Source organism: Emydura macquarii, unplaced genomic scaffold (assembly GCF_026122565.2).
Source record: "Emydura macquarii macquarii isolate MOO-44397 ecotype Brisbane River unplaced genomic scaffold, CSIRO-AGI_Emac_v2 contig_2448, whole genome shotgun sequence".
In the NCBI taxonomy this organism is placed as follows: domain Eukaryota; kingdom Metazoa; phylum Chordata; order Testudines; family Chelidae; genus Emydura; species Emydura macquarii.
Genome location: NW_027132585.1, coordinates 2,720,715 through 2,735,284, shown reverse-complemented (window position 1 = coordinate 2,735,284; position 14,570 = coordinate 2,720,715). Strand labels below are relative to the sequence as shown.

At 38.4% G+C, this 14,570-nt stretch overlaps 1 protein-coding gene across 4 annotated transcripts in view; it reads left to right on the top strand.

The window, feature by feature from the left end:
* The window catches only part of TBC1D19 (TBC1 domain family member 19), a 92,996-nt gene that overhangs the window by 25,954 nt on the left and 52,472 nt on the right, over positions 1 to 14,570 (top strand). For all 4 annotated transcript variants that reach the window (XM_067562550.1, XM_067562551.1, XM_067562549.1 and 1 more), the window contains 5 exons: positions 4,434 to 4,497; positions 5,526 to 5,572; positions 8,961 to 9,071; positions 11,086 to 11,158; positions 11,999 to 12,037. In XM_067562550.1, the coding sequence (XP_067418651.1) occupies positions 4,434 to 4,497; positions 5,526 to 5,572; positions 8,961 to 9,071; positions 11,086 to 11,158; positions 11,999 to 12,037 (334 nt within the window). The remainder of the gene's footprint in view (positions 1 to 4,433; positions 4,498 to 5,525; positions 5,573 to 8,960; positions 9,072 to 11,085; positions 11,159 to 11,998; positions 12,038 to 14,570) is intronic.

The window sequence follows — 14,570 nt, the reverse complement described above, 5'->3', positions numbered from 1 at the left end:
CTCCAGTTCCACATAGCAAATTACTAGGCCTTGCTAGCGAAATAAGACTAGAAGAATTATACGAAACTTGGTCCCTTTATTGAACAGCGACTGGATTCCTATAAAGACCAATTCAGGTCTATAATCAACAAGAGCTAGCTGGTGCTAAAACGTTTCTTCAGTCCGCATTAGACGTGGGCGACACAGTGGCACGTTTTATTTTCACAGCCATTATTATGAGATGGGCTTTATAGCTGCATTCATTTGGCTTCCTTAAAGAGGTCCAAATCATGGTGGAGGACCGACCTTTTTGAAGGGACGAAGTTATTCGCCGACAAGACCAACGTGTCTCTTCACACATTGAATGATTCGTGAGCGACTCTTTGTTCACTGGGGATATACTTGCCAACCTACAAGAGCAAATACAGCCCAGCCACTGTTTAAGCCCCAGTCATCACATCTCAGTACTATCATAAAGAGCATACCAGCCGCAGAGGAAGAAACCAAGGTTCCCTAAGTGAAAGCAATCAGGACCCCAACCAACTACATCTCAGCCCTCCACCTTGAAGCAACATTTTTGAAGGGGTGGTCGAGGCACCAGTAGAACACTCTCTTTGCAACGTTATGCTGGAAGACCTTGCCCGCCCTTTCCGAGACCACCTAACCCTGTTCCACAGCATCTGGAAATGGATAATTTCTGATAAGTGGGTACCGGAGATGATCCAGAATGGATATGCCATCCATTTCTCCTCTCTCCCCTCTCCCAAACCCCTTTTTCCTCATCCCTCTTCAGTGATCCTTCTTAAGAGAGTCTACTACATCAAGAGGTAAACCATCTCTTCAGCGTAGGAGCTATAGAACCTGTGCCCGTACATCTCAGAGGCAAAGGCTTCTTCTCTTGCTACTTTCTGATACCAAAGGAAAAGGGAGGTTGGAGACCCATATTGGACTTCAGAGTGCTCAACAGATACATGTCAAAGCGCAGAAATTCAAGATGGTCACCCTATCAGCAATCATTTCATCGCTGGAGGAAGGAGATTTGTTTTCAGCCCTCAACCTTCAAAATGCACACTTCCACGTTTCCATCATACTGAGTCACAGGCATTATCTCAGATTCACGCTTGGCCAGGACCACTACCAGTACAGGATACTCCCTTTCAGCCACTTATTAGCTCCCAGGGTATTCTCCAAGGTCCTTTCAGTAGTGGTGGCCCACTTACACTCTCAAGGCATCATGATTTATCCTTACCTGCATGATTGCCTTTTTAGGGCACGGTCCTTCACAGAGGTGCAGTGAGTCATTCAAGTCACACAGGACCTGTTTCTGAATCTGGGCCTACAGATCTATGAACAAAAATAGACCTACACCAGTACAGAGCATAGAATTGATAGGAGCTGACCTTGATTCCACTCAGACAAAAGCACTCCTACCATATCATAGATTGCTCACTCTCCTCGCTGATAGAGGCAATAGATCCAGTCCATAAATTTCAGGCAGACACTGCCTCCAGCTTCTGGGGCACGTGGCTGCAGGCACATTGGTTATTGCTCATGGCAGATTATGCATGAGATTTCTCCAAGCATGGTTCAGTTTGGTTTACAGCCAAACAGAGACAATATAAACAAACTTTTATCAATGCCCACCAGGCTTACGCAATCCTTGGACTGTTAGAAGGACCTGGCAAATATCCATATGGGAATCTCCTTTGCTCAGTCTTCCCCATCCCTGCTTCTGGCCACCGAGGCATCTCATAGGATGGGGTGTGCATCTCAATGGTCCCACAATATGGGGGGAAAACGGTCCTCAAGAGAGCCATGCCTTCACATCAACATGCTTAAACTCAGAGTGATCAGAAACACACGTGCTCACTTCCTCCTGCTGATTAAAGACATGCACACAACGGTCATGACAGACATGGAATCCTTACCTGTCACAGCTGGGATTATGTCCACTAATGACTCTCCTGATCACTTCTTACCTCCTGTTGCAGAATGAGAGACGTACTCTCCATCCCAATTTGCGGATTCTGTGACTCAAAGCTTTGCTCCTTCAGGGTTCCAGCACATAGAAATATCTTGCTTTATGTAGGTACAGGAGGTGCTGTTACACAGTAGAAAGGGAACCACTTGAAGTACCTACCTTCAGAAAAGGAAGAGGTTCCAGATCTGGTCCCAGCCAAAGCGTGTCATCCCATTTGCAGCCACCTTACTGGTTGTCTTGTATTACCTGTTAGTTTTAAAGAAGTCGGGACTCTCTATTAGTTTGCTGAGGGTTCATCTGGCAGGAGTTGCAATCTTCCAGCAGTAGGTAGAAGGATACTCAGTCTTCTCCCACCTGACTACAAAGAGATTTCTTAAGGGCATAGCAAACCTCTTCCCACAACCCAGTTGCGGTCCCAGTGGGATCTCAACCTAGTGTTAAAAGGACTAGACCACCATTTGAACCCATAACCACCTGTAAACTAACTCATCTTTCCATGAAGAAGGTGTTTCTCATCACTATCACCTCTGCCAAAAGGATATGGGAGATAGTGACTTTGATGGCACATCCCCCTTTTACTGTGTTCTTCCCAGAAAAGGTCACACTCCGACCACATCCAAAGTTCATTCCCAAGGTGACTTCTGCATTTCACATAAATCAGCTTATTCAGCTTTCAGTCTTTTATCCCAAATCTCATGAGGATAATAGGGAAGCCATCCTCCATACACTTGGTGTGAGAAGAACCTAGGCCTTTTATTTGACAGGACAAGGGCTTTCAGGAAATTCCCGAGACTTTTCCTATCCATTGCAGTTACGTCAAAAGGCATAGCAATCTCAGCTCAGAGACTCTTTAAGTGGGTCTCCAGCTGTATTAAGCTCTGTTACAAATTGTGTAAGGTAACTCCCCCATCTTCAGTACACATGCATTCTACGAGGTCTGTCTCCTCGTCCGTCCCCTTCTCCAAAACTGCAGAGCAGCTACCTGGGCATCTGTGCATACCTTTGTAAAACATTATGCCATCCTGGGGGATTTGGCTGCAGACACAAAAGTCCATGTAGCAGTACTATCATTTGTATCAAATTTGACTCTGAAGTCCTGGCCTACAGTGGTGGGTACTGTTTGGGAGTCAGCTACAGTGGAGAACCCATAGTGACATTACTCCAAGAAGAAGAGGAAGTCACTCACTTTGTACAATGACCTTCGAGATGTGTACCCCTATAGCACTACATGACTTGCTCTCCTCCCCTCTACTTCAGAGTTCTAGTAGTTGATTCTGCGGTACAGAAAGAACTGAGGAGGAAATACCCGCGCATGCTGGCTGGCCTTGGGGCAGTCAGGGAGCATTGTATGCGTGGGTGGGATGGGCTGCTACCAAAGTTCTCTGATCAGCAGCACAGGGTCATAGATCCATCTACAGTGGAGCATCCATAGGGACACACCATCTCGAAGAATCATCATTACTGCACAAGGTGAGTAACTTCCTCTTACACATATCTCTATACATGAGTAGTTCCACTGATGGCAGGATTAGGCCCTAAAATTCTAGGAGAAACAAATAGCACAGATAGTGGCAGTGTGAGAGTATCTCCACCAGTGTGCCTTAATTGTACTCTGGAAGGACAACCTTGGGCGTGATGGATGTTGGCTAGTCTTTCTCCATGCTCTTGCAATCATTGGCCTCTTCTGGGAATACTGTGTTGGGAGCCAAATGATGGGGTTTTTTTGCATGATGTGGACAATAGTACACACAGACTGGATTGAGACCACTGACTCCCTTCACTTCGGCCACTGAACAACCAATAGATGACATTGACATTCTTTCATTGCTGATTGGGGCCAGAGTTAAACTTGTGACCTTGGAATGAAAGGCTCAGTATACCACTATCACTTCCCTTTGTCATCCATTCCTCACTGACGTTTTTATTAATTTACAGAGATATGAAACATAAACAGAGCAGTATTGTCATTCCTCACAGGCCTCACATCCCCTAAGGCTTGGCAGTGGTTTATTGTACAAAGCAGAGGAGAAGGCTGTGGGGAGGAACAGAGAAAGAAATGCAGCAGAATCTACACCTTCTTTGTGCAACTGAACTATACCTTTCAGGGCTCCTAGAAGCTTGAAGGGGGAATTTGATGGCAGTATGTGGGTGATTCAGGGGAGTGGCCAGTGAATCCTTAAATACATGGAACTACCAACTAAACACAGCTAAGGCTTCAATACAGTGTGCCAAAACTACTCCATGACCTGAGGAGTGGGGGAGGTTCCATTCCCTCTGGTGTATCTATTATTTGGGCTTGGTGCAGTAGAGAGAATATGGCCCAAGGCTAATGCTAACTTAACCAAGAGAGAAATAATAGTCTAGTGCATGCTATTTTTTAAAAGACTAATTTTCATCCATACTGGTAATGGGTGTATTTTAGATTTTTAGTTGGTTAATTAAAAAAGACAACTTCTTTTCTTATAACTTACAGAGACCTATAGGAGGGCAAAAAGAACTTCTTAATAAATGGAATGAAATGGGAACTGATGAGCCAGGTATGTTAAATAAAATGTCTTTTTACATAGCAGCAAAACATGTATATTTATCTCCTTATTTATGAGTCGAGATTAAAGTAGTATCCATTTTAAAGGCAACTAATTCCTGTTTTGTGTTTTGTTCTCCCCTTCCCACCCCTGCATTTGCAGTGCTTGATAATTCACAAGTACATATTCACTGTATTATTTATTTATGTGAAGCGTTACTGTTTGATTTTAGAATCTACACCGGCAGTCTGTGTATGTATTCTCTTTCATACCAATACCTTGGGAATTTAGACAGGTAGCTTAAGATAATAGTAATGGGAGCAGTGCACTAATTGAAAGAAAGACATCATGAAATTTACTTTTAATGTCATTTTAACTCTTTACAGTTTTCTCTTATCTACATAATGTATTTTTTTCAATAGCTAAAAGTGACACAGCTAATCAATATCTAGGAATTACGTTCTATACAGTTAGGACCAAACAGGACTTGAAGCAAATTTGGAAACGTCAAATACATGTATTTTCGTGCACTGTGAATAAGACTGGATAATGACTTGAGAATTTTCATAGTCTGAACTGCAGTTTCATGGCACATTAATTGATAGATGTACTGCCTGGGGCAGAAGAAAAGAAAGGGATGGTGTATTTTTATTTCACTTTGGCTTTGAAGTTGTTTAAACGTCTATAATTTAAGAAAATTCAAAGTATATCGTTTGTGCTTACGTTTTATTCTAGAGTTGGCAGAATAACACGGATGTGTTTTTATATTGCACCAATTTGTCTCTTTGTAATCCAGTGGTAATGTAGTAGTAGTTTTATGAACTACTTGATTATGGTTGCTGTGCATGTCATCAAGTAGTGATTCTTTCATATACTGATGCAAACTTTTTTAATATAATAGTTCATAAAATCTTGTCATCATAATTTATTATAGGAACAATTACATTGTGTCAGAATTGGATAAAACTTCGTATGTATTGCCAATTTTTAAAAATTTTTTTAATTTAAATAAAGCATTCTTGAAATCTTGTTAATTTCAGATCTAAGTCTCTTCCGACCTGTTTATGCACCTAAAGATTTTCTTGAGGTAAGTATTCATGAAATAACCAACCAGCCATTGAGTTACATCCTTTATAGTTAGCTATGTAAAGTGGGACGTGTGAATTGTAAGTCTTCAACAGATGGATAGGAAATAGAAATTAATTTTCTTCCAAATAAGGTAAACTTAATCAACACACAAATCATTGTCCATTAAATAATGAGGTACAAAGCTGCTTTAAAGAATTGATGGTATATTTAGATCCTTTCCTAAATCTTTAAGAAATTATAAAATCTAATGTTCTGATAAAATTAACTTTTAACTGCCAGTGTATTACATTTAATCTCATGTTGGTCACTGAAAACTTTCCTAAAACTTTTTCAGTTCCTGCTAAGCAAAGGAGTATTTTGTATTTAAAAAAAAAAAAAAGTCAGCTAAAAAGGTGTAATTTGGCTTACTAATCAGGTCTTCGGGGCATATAAAATAATTTCAGATATCGCTGAATTAGGGTGTCTTACTTTTTTGCTCTGTATCTCAGAATTTAAGCTTGTATAAACTAAATTATCTAACTTTATTTAAAAAAAAAAAAAAAAAAGTGGTCTTTAGAATGTGAACAGATTCTCTGTTGCTTTGACAAACTAGTCTTATGGATGCGTGGAAGGGGAAACAAGCTGAATTGCACTTATTATGGAGGAGATATTGCTGGTTTGTCCTTTTAAATATTACAGGAAGAATCCTGTGGGGCTAACTCCTGCCCACTTTATTAATATGAACAGTTCCTTATTTCATGATTAATTTCAAATTGTAGATTGGTGTAATATTACTTGAAGTATGTTCCCTGTGGTAAATAAGAGTGTCAAGTAAAGATGAAATTCTAAATCTACAAAGATTATTCAAATCATTTATAAAAACAGAAAGCAATACAGAACCTAAGATGGAACATGGGGAGTCTCCTCATAGGTAGAAATACTTAAGGCTTTTGTCTGTGACCAAAACAAAAAGCCAAAAAATAAATCTAACTCATTGTTATATCTTTAAGGCCAGAATTACTCAGTTTTACTTGCTGTTTTACATAGTTCATAAAACTGAAGGCCATAACAAAAATATGTCCAGGGTCTGTTGTACAGTAGATATCACTGATGACTTGTTAATAATGACAATATGTAGAATGCTATTGCTTATGAAAATATAATAAAAAACCAATATCTGTATAATATACTGTCAGCTGTTGATTAAATAAATTTGTCTAGAACTTTTGACAATGTAAGTAGGGAGCATAGAAATAAAATAGTCTGTTAATTTACAAAATTAAATTTAAAAGTCAAACAACAATCTGAATAATAATCAGCAAATTTAGTATTTAAAAGGATTTAATATGAATTTAATGGAATGTCTTTTGCAGTGGTATGAGATGTATCATATTTGTATCTTTTGCTTGGTAAATAAGAACGGTTATGCTTTAGAATTGTGAATGTTAAAAGTGAAGTATTCTAATTTACATATGCAAGTGAGATTCATTTAACACACAAACCACTTATTTTCATTTGTATAACTGGTGATACCAAACTATACATTTCTTAAATTTAGGGGCTTCTGGATGCCATAGTTGTACTAATTATGAATGTAACACTTATCTGTAATTGTCTAATTAAATCTGACTTGTATTGTGACCTTATTTTAACTACTCATAATGTAGTGTGTTTTTTTCCCCCTTGTTTTCTGTTCTTCTTCCTTTGTCCTCTCATTCCCATAGTCTGTGTCATTTCTCATGTTAACATATTAATTTAGGGCCTGACCCAGTGAGTAGTCCCATAGACATCAAGAGGGACTATTCACATGAATTTGGATTAATCAGATGAGTGAGGGTTGCAGATTTAGGATTTTAAGAAGGAATTTCCTTAGGGCTTGTCTGTATAGTGGGGAAGTGTGACTTATGGGGGTGTGGTTGCTCAAGAGCACTAACATGTTATGCATTAATTGGTCCATTGCTGGTGCACCTTTTAGGTGTGCAACTGCATTAAAGCACACCTGGGAACCTTTAGTGTGCACCAGCCGTGTCTACATGGACCAGTTAATGTGCAACACTTTAGTCTGCTTTAGAAATCATACGCAGGTATAGACAAGCCCTTAGGGCTGGGAGCTTGACTTATTTGTAAAGTTTCATGTATACTTTTTTTTCCCTCAAAGTCCTCTGGCTACACTTTGGAAAAAATGGGGCAACACTTTACTAAATTCAGGCTCATGTCCCTTCAGTACGGTGGGGGAATCTCTCTTCAGCGAACCAGGAGCTAAGCTGGGAAAGAACAAAGGTTCCTTGCCAGTTGACCATTAAAATGCCAAATTCCATGGCCACAGAATATGCGGGATCCTGACTGAGATTAATAGGGCAGTTTACAGCTCTCAAAGCTGTGGTTTTAGACCCTGTAGATGTAGGCACTCATTGGTTTGTTTCTTGTTTTATATTTTTAGTGTTATAGTCACAACCATAAGGACTAGAAATACCTTTTTTAAATGAAAGGTGAGATTCTAGGGCAGAATTTTGTGGCAAGAGGTAAAGTCTGTGGCAAATCCTTTAACAGTGGAATTGTAGAATGCTTGTGTTGCTGGGTATAAGAACATCAATAGAATAGCACTTTTAAAAGAAAAGAGTGCAGATCAGTGTCCTAGAATTCAGAGCCATTGAGGAAGGTATTATTACAGGGCTGGCCAAACTTACTGATCTGCTGAGCCAAATATGATAATCTATATATGTAATCATATAGCTGAGATTAGTCCTGCTTTGAGCAGGGGGTTGGACTAGATGACCTCCTGAGGTCCCTTCCAACTCTAAAATTCTATGATTCTATGATCTTCAGAAGTCTGTGAGCTGGGCATGCCTGCCAGGGCTTGGGGTTTCAGCCCCAGGGCAGGCACCTCCTACACCTTCATAGGGCTGAAGTCCTGAGCCCCACCACCCTGTTGAATGGCAGAAGCCCTGAAATCTGGCTCCCCCCCCCCCCAGCCTAGTAGGCGGAGAATAGGGAGAGTCTGGGGGGCTCTGTGCACTGCACTTTAACTGTAAAAGAGACGCACGTAGCTCGTGAGCTGCGGTTTGGCCACCCCTGTACTGTTGGCTTTCAGGTACTTTTTGATAGTATTGTTAATTAGGACATATAGTATGGCGTATGTGTTCAGAATGACTAATTATTTTTCAGTGACTCAGTTTTGGTTTTCAGAGTGGGAGCTAAGCACTTTCTCCAAATCAGACCCCTTTTATGGATTTTGAAGTTGGCTGCCCAGAATTACTAGTTGCTTTGAAAATTTAGGCCTATACCTGGGAGTTGCATTGCTGCAGGAGATAGCACTACATTTATGTCTAAGCACACATGGCCACAGTCTCATGTTGTAAGTAGAGGTATATGCACAGAGTATGATAGATTGTATTCTTTTTAAAAAGGTACTGATGAATCTTCGCAACCCAAATTATGAAAATGGGGATCAGCCTAGTTTCAGAAATCACCTGGGTCTAATTCAGGTTCCTCTGAAAGTTAAAGACATCCCTGAACTGGTAAGTATAGTTGTATTAAAATAAATCTGAATTTAAAAGAGAGTTTCTGTAAGAACTGTTTTGGCTGATTAATCAATAAGATACTAGACAATAAAAAGGAATCTTAATTAGATAATAGGTTCATTTAAAAAAAGTCAATCATGATCTACAGTAGGTCAGTAAATAAAATGTAAGACATGGAAAAGATTTATGAAAGCAGCTTCTTAATGAAAAAGAAATACGGAATTGAAAAGGAGACGTTTCTCCTACGCCAGTTAGTTAGTGGTTGATTTGCACCTTGAAGCATGACAGTATATTTTCTTTAGATGCATTTTCCCTACTTAATAGAACTGTGTTTACATTGTCTATATAAATGACTACTTCTTTTTTGAATCCCTCTACGCTCTTAACCTCACTTATACTTTCTGGCAATGATTTCTACACAGGATGGACAAAAATCAATGATTTCAAAAAAAAAATTAAAAAATTAAAAGTCAGATTTTATTTAAATCTGATTTTTTAAAATTTAAATTAAATACAGGTTAATTTAAAAAAAAACATTTAAAATTTAATTTTCAATTGACAATCTATGTTAAGGCCTAAACTTGTAATATCTACCAAACTAATTTAATTTAAATACAAAAATAATATTAAGTAGTATATGTGAGAGAGGATGAGATCTTCTAGTTCAAAAAATCTTGAAGGACATGGTGACCAGAAACAACAATTATTTCAGTTCAATACAGTTATTGCTTCTTTTTTTAATAAAGCAGTTTATTTTAAATATAAGACATGTTGTGATGAGAAAAAAGTTTATGTATCCAGCACATTTAAGGTAGTTTTGCTTAATAAAAGAAACTAAAATGCCATTTTTATATATTTGTAATTTATTTGAATTCCCAACCCGATAAAGCTGAATACAAGTAAAAAATTAATAATCTAGTAAAAGGTTAAACTGCTTAAATCAATTGCTTAAATAAATGTGTATAGATGTAGTGTATTCTCCTGGTTAGCAAAAGAAGCACCAAATTTAGTATAAAGATTATATTTAGTTGTAAATCAACATGTTTTAATGGTTATCAACTAATAAGGATCCACTTTTCTTTAGGAAAATTAAATAAAAAGTACATCTTAATATCAATTATTTAAATCAAGGTTTCCTGTTTGCTGATTTAAATCACTGATTTCATTTGATTTAAATCAATCTACTCTGGTTCCACAGATATATATATTGTGTAAAATAAAAAAAAAAATCATTACCTTTTATCAGTGTTAAATTTGCCTTTCCATTTCATTGGATGCCCTTTTTGGATTGTGAAGGAGGGTAAGTAGAAATGTTAAGTGGTGGTGATTTTGGAAGCAAACACTATGGACCAGATTGTAAGGTCACTTGTGCCACATAAGTGTAAACAGTGCAAAATGGTATAATTGTGACCAGACATAGCCAATTTGTGCAGAGGAACTTTGCTAGTATACAGCTGGTGGAAGTGACTCTGACACCAACTACACAAACCATTCCCTGTTTCTGCCTTCACAGGCAAGGACAGCATGTGTCAGGTGCATTCTGGGAACAGGATGTAAGCCAGACAGGGAAGGAAGGGGTTGTGGTTTATCAGATCTCTGCTGTACCTGATTCTCTACACATACAAGGTCCTTGAGGGACTTTATGCTAGTGAAGAGAGATAGGGCTTCCCCGGGCAGACCTAACTTGCACCCAGGGCAGCAGTGAATCAGGGAGCCATAATCAGCTCCCTGCAACCTCCACTCTCTGTTTCGTCCAAGTGTAGCTTACATATAATTGAGAATCAGGGCCTGTAAGTCAAACTGTTTTTCTGTGTTAGAAAAATCTTGTACTGATTCTTATTCTTTCTCTTTTTAAAAATCATTAACTTTCTATGTGTATAAAGTTTGTAGGATAGAAGGAATCATATTGAATTCAATTATTTTTTTAAAAATAACCCTAAACTTTTAAAGAGAGAATCTCTCTGCTAGCTATTAGTAACATGCTTTCATTCTCTATTTCTATTTTTTTTAGAGAGACTATTTCAGTGAACTAGGCTTGAATACAGGACAGCTGGGTATTGATGATTCTACACAAGTGCCTCCAGGTTAGTGGATGCTGTGCTTCAGTAATTTAATTAGGACAGTAATGATTAAAGTATATGTTTTCATGGAATATTGTGTAATTGTAAAGTAACTCATAATTTTTCCATAATAATCATAAGTATTTGTCCCACAGTTATAACTCCAGTGGTTCTTGTGCAACATATTTGAATTGGTAGTGGATAACATTACAAATCTGAAGGGCTTGATTTGAAAGATGTGGAGTGCCTGAGATTCATGTTGGGTTCAGATGGAGCTGCAGGTCTTTAAACCGTTTTCAGGATCAGGCCTGTGTCTCCAAAAAAAAAAAAAAAAAAAATTTAGAAAGTCTCAAAAAGTTTCAAAACAAAACTGCTTTGATTAAAGCAGTTGTGTAGCTATGACAACACAGGAGTATTGGGAATACAGAGGCACCATTTCGATGTCTATCCTCAAGGAAATATTACAGAAAAAACTGTGTTAATATTCTGTGGTTTAAATAATACATAAAGGTATTTTATTTCTTGTATGCACATTATTATTATTTCTGTAGAAACAACTCTAGGGTCTGAAAGAATGGAAAATTACAGGATAGAGTGAGATTTTTCACATGGAAAGTGTTCTGCTGCTTTTTGTATTCCTATCCTTCAGTTTTAAATTACAGAATATTGCTGCTGATGCTGTTTTAATTATAGTAACATTAGCAGTAAAAAAAATTTAGTTAAATATGACACGTATTATTTTGCAGATGTGTGTTTTTCTTCTGTTAATCAAAAATACAAAATGTTGCCACTCTAATAGCTGATGTATTTTTTGCCATTTTTTTCTTCATTATTTTTGCCTTTTATTCATACTTTATTTTTTAGAACTCTTTGAAAATGAACATGTACGTGTTGGACAAACAGGTAATGATTTGATTTCAGTTGTAATAAACTGTGAGGAATTAAGAATATCCTAAATAACTGTCTCCCTCAAATAACCATTCTTGAGCATTTTAATATTTCACCTGTAGTAACACAAAGCATAGTGGATAATGCCATGGACATTTATATAGAGGTAGAAAACGTAGCATTTACATCTACCAATATGTGCCAGATAAATAGCTCTACAGCTGGTTTGATAAAAGCAAAATAGCAAGCATAGACACACACCTTTATGGTAATATCTTAACCCATGCTACTTCTGAATTTCATTTTAAAATCAAAGGAGTCTGTTCTCCCATCTGTGCGCACACAGTTCTCATTAGTGCTAATGGGATTTATGCCCATGCATCTGAAAAGAACATAACTCTAATTTTCTTTTGATGATTATTCATAATTGTAGAACCTGATAAATACTGCAATTCTAAGCCATTATGGATGATTTTCACTCATTTTTCCACACATGTATCCCTTTCTGAGTTATATCTTCTTTTTTATCTGTAGGATGAGAAGTTATCTTTGATTTAAAAAAGATTAAAAATCCTTCATTAGATGAAGCCTTCCTAGAGTAGAAACACGCATTGTCTCTTACTTTCCACATCTTCCTTCAGAGGTAGATGATAGATGCTCATTATTATTGTCCCCAGCCAACATCTTCAAGGGGCAGACAGCAGGTCAGGTGCACCCCTATGTCATTTTCAGGCATGTCCATTTTCCTCTTCTGCTGCTGGGGCTAAGGAGACAGCAGCATCTCTCCCTTCTCTCTTTTTCTGAGGTCCTTCATCTCTTTCTTTTTTCCTCACTCAGTCCATCTGTCTTTGTGTAACCAAATGAAGTACCATCCCTCTCATCCCCCCTTCCCTGTATTTTTTCAGTGGATTCCTGTCCCCTGCAAAACAGACTTCCTGAGTTAACCCTGTATCTCTACTATATATTCACTGCTCCCCATCTCTTGACCATTCAGAGCATCCTCTATCTCCCAGCTCCTCTTGTATGTCCTGTTTCTACAGGATGGCAGAGTGACATGAAGCCTGAGACAGAGCCTTGAGCAGCTGTGAAGTGGAGTCTGGGCCACTGACCTGCTTGCTTTCTAGTAGCAACTGTGGCTGGCTGCTACATGAGAGGTAAAGCCTTCTTTATTATAAAAACAATAAAAAGAACCCCAACAACATATTGCAGTTGGCCAGAAAAGCTTGAAGTACACATGTAGGACTGAAGAAGGCTTGTTCCTCTACCTAAGAAATGGAAATTAGGCAGATCTGCTTTATATGCAGCCTATGCTGTATTTATATTTTTTACTTCATTGTAGTAGGCTTCTTGAAAAAGGCTTGTTTGCCACCAATGCACTGTGTACTTAGGCACAGATTGTATTCAGTAGGAGTCCTTTTTATGGACTCCAGTAGGCTTTGGATCAGGCTTTTGATTACCATCTGACTTGGTTGCTACTGATGGATAGTCCTTACCTTCATGTTAGTTGTGCTGATGTGCTGAGAATTTTTCTTTCCAACAGCCAGCGTAACTCATTCCAGTTTGTTAGGTAGGTTGTTTCTTGCCTCTGCAAGAAGCAGTAAGATGGAAACACCTCAGTCATATATATTGTTCTGTTCTCTGCTGAGGCTGTCTTCTTTTCTCAAGTTTCCCATGTAGTGTGGCAGTGTTTTATTTTTCCTTGTCTACCTCAGTGTTCAGGAAGCTAAAAAGGTGGAAAACAAAAACCCCAAAGCCATGAGTGCACCATCTATTATAGAATTCTACAGGCCAGGAAAATCTTTGGTAAAACAGAGAGACTTCCAATAATGCTGGAACAGATGACCCATTATTCACTTTTGGTCAGATGGCCTCTTCTTGAACAAGATACTTTATCTAAGCAAGAATTTGAAGAAGATTGGGAAACAGTCCAGCCAGTGAATGTGAAGTCTGGTAGGTCTGATTCTCTGACTCCTGAGATGACTACAGCTGAACCAGACTTTTCCAGCTTCATACCAGGATTCTGAACGGGATCTTTTTCTCTTCTCCTGTCGCATCACCCCACCTATTGAGGTGAACCAGGCAGAGTTCATGAAGCACTGTTAGGTTCCCTAGGTTTCCTGTGGAGACCCTCAACATCTTGGGCTATTCCAGCATCCTTGGTCTCGTCACAATTAGAAGAGGGAAGGAGTATTCTTTAGGTTTAGGATACAAATCTTCATCCTGATTTCTCCCACTATCTCACACAGCATGTATGGGAATATTTACAAACCTATCATGAATGTCAGATTCAGTAAAATTTAGAAAAAGCAAGAAGGTGCTTTACTTTTCTAAGACTCCACCTTTCCTCTAACACCTTCCCCCCCAATTACATCTTATTTATTCATCTATACAAACGATACAATGTGAAAACCCTGTATTCCACCATGGCCACAATCTGCTGAAGAGTTTTTAGCATTTATTATTGAGAGAATTTCCCACCTACACATTTTTCTAGCCATCAAGACATCTCAGGCTTTTCTTGGTCTGGACCACTTCAGTACCAGTCCCT